The sequence below is a fragment of the Pygoscelis adeliae genome, unplaced genomic scaffold (genome assembly GCF_000699105.1).
Source record: "Pygoscelis adeliae isolate BGI_AS28 unplaced genomic scaffold, ASM69910v1 Scaffold855, whole genome shotgun sequence".
Lineage (NCBI taxonomy): Eukaryota > Metazoa > Chordata > Aves > Sphenisciformes > Spheniscidae > Pygoscelis > Pygoscelis adeliae.
Genome location: NW_008824727.1, coordinates 221,928 through 231,995, shown reverse-complemented (window position 1 = coordinate 231,995; position 10,068 = coordinate 221,928). Strand labels below are relative to the sequence as shown.

The 10,068-nt window shown below is 56.4% G+C and overlaps 1 protein-coding gene across 1 annotated transcript in view; it reads right to left on the bottom strand.

Moving 5' to 3' along the window:
• The window catches only part of C2CD2L (C2CD2-like), a 19,711-nt gene that overhangs the window by 2,084 nt on the left and 7,559 nt on the right, over positions 1–10,068 (bottom strand). The window contains exons 10-13 of the mRNA XM_009323393.1: positions 9,411–9,512; positions 8,658–8,791; positions 7,857–8,139; positions 6,204–6,413 (exon numbers count right to left, since the gene is read on the bottom strand). Coding sequence (XP_009321668.1) covers positions 6,204–6,413; positions 7,857–8,139; positions 8,658–8,791; positions 9,411–9,512 — 729 coding nt within the window. The remainder of the gene's footprint in view (positions 1–6,203; positions 6,414–7,856; positions 8,140–8,657; positions 8,792–9,410; positions 9,513–10,068) is intronic.

Sequence of the window (10,068 nt, the reverse complement as noted above, 5' to 3'; positions counted from 1 at the left end):
CCAAGGCCAGGGTGTTGGCCTGACACCACCTCCTTCCCCGCAGGATGAGCCCTTCCTGAGGCCGAAATGTCCAGCCGCCGCCCCTCTGGCCTTACCTTGACTTTGCAGCTGGAACCGCAGGCCCTGCGACAGAGCGAGGACAAGAAACAAGGGAAAGCAGGACAGGCTAAGGGAGAGGAGAATGCCGAAGCGGGCGCTAATGAGGGAGAGGGCAGGGCTCTCCCCTCTCCGCTAGGGCACCCCGAGAAGCTTAACCGACTCTCCCAGGGTGCTGCCGCATGTCCGGGGTCAGCCCGAGGTTTCAGCGCTGCTCACGTCTTCCGGGGGCTGACGTCGCCACCTTGGGAATCCCTTGACTCCTAGAAGCACCGCAAAGGCTACAGCCCTTGCCGCGGTCTTACGGACTGTAAACCCGTGTGTCTGCATTTGGCAAAAAGGGCTGTTCAGCGACGACAGCCTTACAAAAAGGAGGACTACAAATCAACTACCTCCCTGAACTTCTAGAACGCCAAAGCCCAACCCACTGCACTCCAGCAGGCGTGAAGTCAGACTCGGGGTCAGGTTTTGATTTCCATGTGATTTAATAAGTTAACAGGTTCAGCCATTACACAGCAATGGAATTCTTCTCCAACATTTACAAAGGTGCAAGAACTTCGTTCATTTAGTCCAAATTAAGTCATTTTATTCTCATCTCTTAAATAGCTACACAGTTCCTATTTTTTTTTCCCTCTAAACAATCTGGGGTTAAAATAATCCACCCAGAGAGAAGGCATCAAAGTACAAAAGAGCACGCACAAGGAGGGGCGCTAATTCAAATTCAGCGTGGGTATTTGGTCCAGTACCCGTACGAGCAAGGAAAGGTGGTGTGGAGCAGTCATGCCTATAGAAGGAGCTGCGGTATCGCCAGTACACAAAGACCTTTTCCAGAAGTTTGACCACCGCTGGGATCGTCACTCTACCATGACGCTCACCGTGACCCGGGGGGAGGGGGGGAGGGAGGGAAGGGAGAACAATGCAAAAGACCCCAAAACACGCAAACGCCAGCCACCCAACATTCAAGCATCTCGCCAGCTACCCAGAAGTGACTCCTCTGTAGGTTTAGCAAACAGCGAACCGAGAGAAGCCGTCGCAGGAAGGAAGCGGCGTCGCTGAAGACAAAAAAGCGGAACGAAAACATTTGTAAGCGTACGCTTTGCCGTGCGCCCAGTTTAGTCTAGAAACAGCGCGTGCCCGTGGCCCTCTTTTATCGGTTTGAAGAAGTTTTCATTACGCTCCCCTCCGCTGAACTGTTTTCTGACTAGCTCTCTACCCGAATAGTCTCCCCTCGCTCTCCCCCGCTTCAGCCAATCTGCCTAAAAACACATCCTCAGCTACATAAGCAGCGTGAAGGTGCTCGCAGGGGCAGAAGTTGGACTCGCTTCCTCAAATCCGCCCCTGCGGAGGTCCACGTAAGAAATGTTTTGCGGACACCACAGAAGCTGGTAAGGCCGCTCTCCCGACAGACCGATCGGCCCCGTCCTCAGTCACTTAGCAGCGTGACCGGCACGGGCATTCGCAGAGCACGCTCTAATTACAAGTGATGCAAGCGCACGTGCACGTGCGCAATCCCTCTGCCCTCGAATACGCGGCCTTTGAGCGCCCTCTGCAAGTATCGGGCCTCGGTCAGAGATCCGTCACGCTAAAGCCTACGGCACCCGCCGGAAACTGAGGTTTTGTGGTTCCCTCCATTTCTTCCCGCGCCTGCTTTCTCTCGCCTCGAGAGGATACCCCTCGCGGGCCGATGCCGAGGGCTTTTTCGACAGGGAGGCTCTTAAGGAACCTCCACGAGGAGAATATGTATCCAGACAGAAATATACTTGCAGCTAGAGAAATCCGTTCTCTTCAGAGAAGTACAAATACACAGCATAGGTAAGTTCTAGTAACTCTGTTCAGCCAAAATAGCAAAAAAACGAACAACCAACCAAACAAACCAAAATGCTTGCTTTGGCTTCATTTACCAGGCACCGCCGTTTCTACTTGCGTAGCCGGCAGTGAAACGCAGCATTTGGAACGCAGGCCTTCGTAAGCGGGTTGAACTCCTTCAGAAGCCTCCGCGCGTTCGAGCCCGCCGCTCTGCCGCTCCTCTTCCCCCACATACTTGGTCGAGGACCAATTTCACAAGGTGCAAATACTGACCCTACCCTGAGACAGCAACCTGGCAACCGCAGATCATTCGAGTCTAAAAAGTCAGACGGCGGCCCGCACCGGGCACCGGGGTTGATCCGCGGTCCCGGGCATCACGAAATGCCACAAACCCCGCAACGGCACCGAGGTGCGGGCACAGGTATCCGGAAGAAGTTAAACAGGGAAAAGCAGATTTCAGATAGCGTTTCTTCTGTCCTAAAGCCGGAAGCACGAGCAGGGATTAAATACAAAAGAGATTTCTTTAAGCGGCAGTTCTACAGGGGGAAACTCCCCGGGACTCTCCTTACAGTTTCCGGAGGCCAAAGACCAACGCGACCTTCCCTGTCCTTCCAAGAAGATTAGGATAGAAGAATTGTTTCTCACGCCGATAATCACACCTCCCGCACGAGGCGGATTCGTTACCTTTCTTGGCTTCGGGAAGCCGGGAGAGTCACCCGTGCTTGCATAGCCGGGACTAACAAAACCGGCCGCCTACTGCTCGGGGGCTGAAAACAACTGCGCGTGCGAGAAAGGAAGCCACGTGCGGACGCGAAGAGAAAGGATCAACACGTTTATCAGGAGCGTATCAGAAATAAAGAACTCCCGGTGCACACGGCTGAGCCATTCCCCCTTGCCTCTGTCCTTCAAACAGCAGCTTACCCAAACACCCCGAAAAACAGCCCGCGCTTACCGAGAACATTTAGAAGAAGATAAAAGGTTACAATATCAGCCCTACGCTGCACGACTTCGAGAAGCAACGAAATGGCAGAAAGAACATCTCCGCTAGGAAACACAAGCGGGTGCGGGAATCAATGCTCGGAGATGCGTTCTCTCAGCACTCGACGACAGCCCTTTCCTTCGCAAGTTATCTAAGCAGATACAAACTTTCACAGCAACTTACCGCCTGTGATAAAGAGCGCTGCCAAAAATTCAAGGGAAAACACGCACCAACCGTCGTGCGTCCCACGTGCCGTTCGTTCCACAGACCGCAGCGCAGGAGATGCCCAGACGAGTCTTCTGCCAGGTCAAAGCTCAAAATCAAAAACAGTACCTCCGCTGCGATTCATCAGCAGGCATAGCCTGGAGTCAACAAACCGGGAACAAATTCAGGAAAGCCCACGGACGTATGGCAGGAATTGCCCATTTAACACGGCTAGAAAGGGCTCCTCGGTCCCCGGAGCCGGCAAAGAACTCAAGTTTGGGTTTTACTCCTAGCTTTCCTACCGCCTCCTTCCTCCGAGCCAGACCAAAACATTCCGGTCAAAATCTAGGTACGCGTTTGTCGGACACGAACCTCACTCGTCTTTTCCGCCTCCGGTCTACAGCGACAAGGACAACGCTCGCTAGCCCTCGTGGCCCTCCTCGTGTTCACGAGCCCCAGATTCACGCTTCAGAAGCGCCGGCGGGCGCCCCAGGCATCCCCCCCCAGCCGCTCCGCACCGAGACAGCGCGAGCTGCTCTAGCAATATAAAGAAAAGAATACAGACCCATTAAACGAGACTCGCAGAAGGTCCCATGGTAAACCCAGAACTGAAGAGTCGCCGGCTCTTCTGAAAATTCCCTTCCTTTCAGACCAGCATTTCTAAAGCAAGGTTTCACAGCCGTCCCGCTAGAGAAGCGGTGCTGTCTGGGCTCAGCCAGCGCTCTCCATTCAGAGCAACCTCGACGCGGTATTAAAAAAAGAAGAAACAAAACCCAAAAACGGACCGTCAAGTACCGTTAGCGACAGAGGCAGAGTCGCATAGGGGATGGCACGAGAGAGAACGCCGAACCGGAACCAAACCCCGAGGCTCTGGGAACAAGGGCGTGCCTGCAAAGGACAGCGCCGCGGGCGATGCTGCACCGACCCGGCGATGCTGCCCCGCCCCGGCAAAGGAAGGCTACGTCAAACTGGCGGCCTGCGGATCGCTAGCGGCGAGCCCGCAGACTGCCAACTTCCACCAGCGCTGCGGCAGGAACCGGGCCCTCCCCTTGAGGAAAACGATTTTCAGCGAGAAACAGCGAGCGCTCCGACATCCGTAGCACACGGAGCTGCGAACAAAGCCACAGTACCGCGTGGAGGAGGAAAGAAACAAAGGATGAAAGACGTGAAAGAGCTCGGGGATGACAGAAAGGCTCCCGGACCAAAACAAACAGATGGAGAAGAGGTTCCTGGTCAGCCAGCTGGACCGGTCCGATTTCTCACACGTGCCCAACCTCAGGGGGCATCGGCAGGAAAAACAGGAAAGAGAGTCCCTCCTGCTGGCACGCACCAGCACTTTCAATCCACGCCCCGGGCGACTCTGGCCTTCCCTACCTCCAGACGCTTCCAACAGACGCCCTGAAATTCCCGCCTGTAAATCCTTTCACAGCGGCATACCGAACACATTCCGGTCTTTAGAAATGGCACGCGACGGCCGTATCGGTAAGCCAGGATTTGTCCTTCTGAAGAACACGACACGTTGTTTTATACGCAACGTCGAGACAACGACCGCTTTTTCAGTTGGTCGCATCCTGCATAAGGCAGGGCGACAGTCCCCACCTCGGGAGGTACCGTAACAGGAGAGCAGAGCTAGCGAATCCAGTCAGGCCTAGGCGATCGCTCTTCAGGGAGGTTTTTCCTCCCCTTTGCCCCGTCTCCTTAACTCTACAACCCACAGGAAAGCAGGAGCTTCCGTTCAAACCAGGCGCGCTGACAGGGCACGAGCGTTTCTCCAAAGAGCGCCGTTACACTATCCAAACGGGGCCTCTGGGGATATTCGCAGTGGGCACGCGTCAGAAGACTGGAAAATCGTTCGTCTAGAAGGGCAGTCTCCTCCTGCGCAAGGAGTCGATTTTCCCCCGCGCGCCTCTCCCTGTGCAAATACCCGCTGCGGAAATGCCCGCCGTTTGAACGCGGTGGATCGGGTTTGCTAGAAGAAAGGAAATATCGGATGCAATCAAGAAAGGCTCCTTGTACTACAGGAAACCCTTTCATCAGTGAAAACACGTAAACTCTTGCCTCTTTCCGCCACGTGGCTTCAGGCCCCACGTCAGACTGCCCTTTCACTAGCATCGCCACATTCCTCGCCGTCCGTTTCCAGGGTGGTGCCAGCCCTCAGCGCGAGAACCGCCGGAGCGCAAGAGGCCAGGCGCTCCGCAGGTCTGGAAGACGGCCTGACGCCCCGCTGGGAACGCGCCCCCAACCGCCCCCGAGGGAAAGGGTTCTGCTCATACGACAGCTGGTGCGCGCATGCAGCACGGCCCCTTCCCCGTTGGTCAAGACGACAGTTGCGGAAGGAGGGCTGCGTCACAGGGTGGCAGCACCGACCAGACGCTCTCGCAAGGGCCCGGGCTTCTACAAAAGCTCGCCCAGCGGTTAAAACTTCTTCCTTCTTAGAGACTCCTTCCTTCATCAGCATAGCACAGAAAGCACGCATCCCTCAGCACCGTTCAAACCAGAGACCGTTCCAACGGCGGAGCCAGGTGGAGAACGGCAGGCTTTTCTCCTCGCAGCTCGCAGCCCAGGAACACGTCCCCCCGCCCTGCCATCAGGTTACGGCCTCTGCGCCAAGCAGAAGCAATGAGAGCTTTTAGACGGCCAGCGACCGCGTCGCTCTCTCTCGCTAGAAGAGCTGAGCAAAGCTACGTCCCACACTTCTTGGCAACGTAGCTAACCCGGTAGTTTCTCGAGCTTTAACTCTGAGGGTTGCCGCTTGAGAGGCCGCCCCCACCCACCCTTTCCAGGACGCACCCGGCGATGCCAGACAGCTACGCAGGCAGAGTCGCTTCCGCGGCTCCTGGGACCCCCACGGGGATTAGCATGCCACCTGGATTTTCTGGGAGAGCGCGGTGGGGTACGACAGTCAGAGAAGGCTAAGCCAAGGCAGATGAGCGGCCTAAGCCCCGGGTTTGCCACCTCCGCTCCCCAAACGGCGTAAAGCGCTGGGGTGTCTTCCCTCAGCCAAGGTTGGAAGGAACTGAACTGCAGGTCACAGATACCACGGAGCGGGAAGACAAGAGACTAGAAAAGGACCTCTGCGCAATCTTTCCGACGGGCTTCTCCCTCCTTCAATTCTCACCTGCCGTTGTGCTGTCGCTAGCTTTGGGTTTGGATTTAGACTTGAAGGAGAAGCGCTTGATGAGGCGGCGGGAGAAGCTGCCGGCTTTCTTCCTGGCGGCGGAGTTGGCGGTGACGTTGGACAAGTCATCGTGTGACTGGCTCAGGCCCGCTTCCTTCTGCTTGCTCCTTCTCCGGAAGATGAGCTTGGTACCACTCCGAAGAAAGCTAACTGCAGACACAGAAAGGAAGGAGACAGAAACCACGATAGCATCCTGCCCTGGTGAGTCTCGGGGGCAGCAATGCACCCAGCTGCTCTCGGATGAGCAGCAAAGACCTCTTCCGCCCCAAGCGGCGGAAGCGCCCGGCGAGTCGGCAAATCCCAGCTCCCAACCGCAACGCAAAGTCTACGTTCAGGACAGACCGCAACACCGAGCAGCTGCTTCACTAAGCACGCCACCACGTGTCCCCTCTGCGTAAACATCCTTTTACGCGACAACGTCCTCCTCCCTTCAATGGAAGCGTGCGGAATCGTAATAGAAAACTAAGACTCATACGAATGGGAAACAAGCGAGAACGTCTGCATGTGGCAACGCCGGGAAAAGGCCTCTCAGATTAGCCCATCTCGAGGGCGCCCGGATTAGCCAGTCATCAAGCCCCCGGAACAACTGCCCGCAGTTTCGCGAGATGCCCGAGCCTGGAGACAAATAACAACAATGGCTCCGGATAACTCACGAGGGCGGGACAGGATGGAGACGCCGATCGCCGTCGGCCCCAAACGGGTGCGAAAAGGCATATCCAAAACCCACACGCCATACAAAGCTACAACAGTATTTCCTACAGAGGGAGCGCTTGCTTTCCGTTTTCTTCCTTCTCTTCCCCGCCCGCCAGGTCTCTCAAGAATCCGGGCCACACACCTTTCTACCCACTGACGTGCAAACAAGGGGCCACCACAGTTCAAACTGTACCCGGTTGTACCGGAGGGTGCAACCCCCCAAAACTTGCGCCACTCTCGTATTCTGAGCAATCGAGATCTCGGCTCGCGCTTGTTTACGTAAAGTTTGTAGCTCGCTGAAACCGTCACGGCTACAAGCACGCAAATCCAAGGTGTGCCATCCGCCTGATTGACGCAAGCCCGGACGGTCCAGAACAGCAGCTCGGTCGGGGCAGGCCCGCTCCGTCATTTAAAAAAAAGCAGAGAGTTTGCGCGGACACCCTACGGTACAACAGGTCAGAGGCGCTAGCTACTTCGACGCTAACGGAGAAAGAGGGAGGCCCGTACGATCCACATGGTTGGGAGGCCTCCGTTTCCGTGCCAGAGGCAGCCGAATTCAGAGGAGGAATCATTATTTACGGACGCGCGCCTGATCCGCGGGCCCAGAGGCCAGGGAGTGAAAGCGGGTTCTCTGGAACACGCAAGCCGTGCAGGGTTCCGAGAGAGCGCAGAAACCGAAAAAACGCCACAGGAATCAGACACCTGCAAACAGAGGAGCTTGGAACCGCCCCAGCGGGAGGCACGGGAGAGAGGCAGGCTCTTCCAGGCTCCAGCAGAAGCCGCTCTTTGCCATGCCGAAAGCTGGCTGCGGTCCCCACGCTCGGGCGGGGAACTCAGACGTCGCTTTGTCCTCAAGTACGACAGGCTAACGCTAGCTACCGTCTAACGGTTCGTCCTTACCTTTGTGATCTTTCAAGCTCCTGGTCTCAAGGGCTCCCGTGGAGCCAGTTTCAGACTCAACATCTTCCACCGACGGTCTCTCAGAGATGTCCGATCGCGTCGTCTCATCCAGCTCCTGACCGGCCCTTTGTTCCGACGGCGACGCTTCCAGCAGCTGCGATGATTCGGCAGAATCGCGCATCCGGTCAGCTGCACCCTCTGCCGCAGAATCCCCGTACGTCGTGGCCTCCAGGGATGCAGCATAACCCAGGGAAAGTGCCATTTCATCTTGAGCGATAGGTACCTGGAGGGGGGTTAGAAGGTCAGACAGACAGGAAGACAGGGTCTAAAGGATCGCATTCACGTCCCTTCTTCCATCCACGCCTACATACGGATGCTCCGGTTCCGATCATCAGTGCTAGACAGCACCGACACGCAATCGTCACTCTTTTGCTGAAAGATACTGGACCACGGCCGATTCCAAAGCATTCTGCAGCACCTCCCTCGCTCCCGCAGGCGAGTCCAAGGAGAACTCCTTAGATTCTCCACGAGGTTCCCAACCGGCTACGGCAGCGGCCTCCCTTTCTGCGGCTGCCCTTTGTGAACTCCGACCGGCAGCTGCCCTGCAGACTGGCGAGGTACCTTTGACACTCACTGGGAAGCAGCAACGAGCTGCAAGGAAGCAGCGAAAGGGTTCTGCCGAGCAAGTCGTCTGTGCCGGAACCTTCCTACACCGGTCCCTACGGGACAGGGTGGTTTCGTGCACGCATCCCTAGAAACGACCTCCCGGATTGGAAATGGAGCCCCCTAACTATGAGAGACCTTGGAAACTCCCGAGATGATCAGCGTGCTACGTTTTGTCGGGGTCTTCTTGGCAGGCTTGTTATTCGTCTCAGTTAGCTGCCTGATCGCCGTCTCGGCCACCGGATCCAAGCCGTTGGGCATACGGCTATCCCCTGAGCACAAGAAAGATACCAATGCTTGAAGTAGCAGCCTTCAGCACGGGCGAGAGGTCGCTTGCCGACCGCGACGCTTGTAATAGGCAACTACACGCGCACAAAGGTAGAGAGCGGAATTTATTACGGACTTGCCGGAATAAACCAAAGGAAGGAGCCTCCATATAGCTCTCGGCTCTTTTAGGCACCTGAAAAGTTTCATTTCCCACCGGGCATATCATTAAAATACCCCTCCCGCTCAACAAAGACTCCCAAAGATTCCCAAGAGTTTGGGCGGCCTTGGCCGCAAACCGTCAAAACGGCAGCGGCGCTCTGTCCCAGAGACAATCAGAGCCCCAAGTACAGGGGGAGCAAAGCTCTTTGGGTCCGGATAGCCTGGAATGTTCTTGTCGGGCCAGGAAACACCCAGAGTCACAGACCGACTAGCCGGAGCGGAATTTCTTTTACCTGCCCCCACCCGCTCCCAACGCTCCACCCCCACCTTCACTTGGGCACCCGGACATTCTCTTCTGCAGCAAGCGCAGACGAGTTCAGTGACCCACATTCAGACCGCCCCACTCCAAGAAAGGCTAAGGAACACGGGCGCTCTGGTAAGAGCCTCGGACATCCAAGCACTTACGGCTACCGCTGAGCAAGGGGCCACGAGGGCAGCCGCTCTCCAAAAGCACCGTTGTCTTCTTTTCAGTCACTTCCACCTTGGAAGGTGACCTCGATGGTGAATCTTCGCGGTGAAAGAGAGGCAGAGACAGAGAGACACCAGTAAGCGGAGACGAAGCTTAGACAACTTCATTACTGTATCGTGGCCCCCTACGCGCACCCCAAAAAGCCTCAAGCGCGCACGGAGAGCCTGCAGAGGCTGGCTCCGCGAGGCTTTGCGGCAGCGAAACACCAAGAAGCCTATTGGAAAGGGGCACCTGAAGCAGCCCCGTCGCGAGACCCCGTTCATGCCATGCCGTTTCCCAGCCCCACCTCATGGAATATCCACCGCCACGTTCGTCAGGATGTCAGAATGCAAACAGCAACAACCGCTAGTAAGCAAGGTCAACATGCTTTCGGCTCCGCATTCAGTACAATACAGCGTAACTTCTTTAGCAGTGAAGAAAATAGAGCAAGAGCGGCAAAACGCTTAGCCCGATATCACGCAGAGGTTCTGCGGCAGCGTACACGTTAGAGTCGGGACCTCCCGCCACCAAAGGGTGTCAGAGAGGCTCGTCCCTCTCTGACGTCCCCCCCAAACGCAGGGCTGGATCAATTCCCTCCCCCCACGCCACCCACCC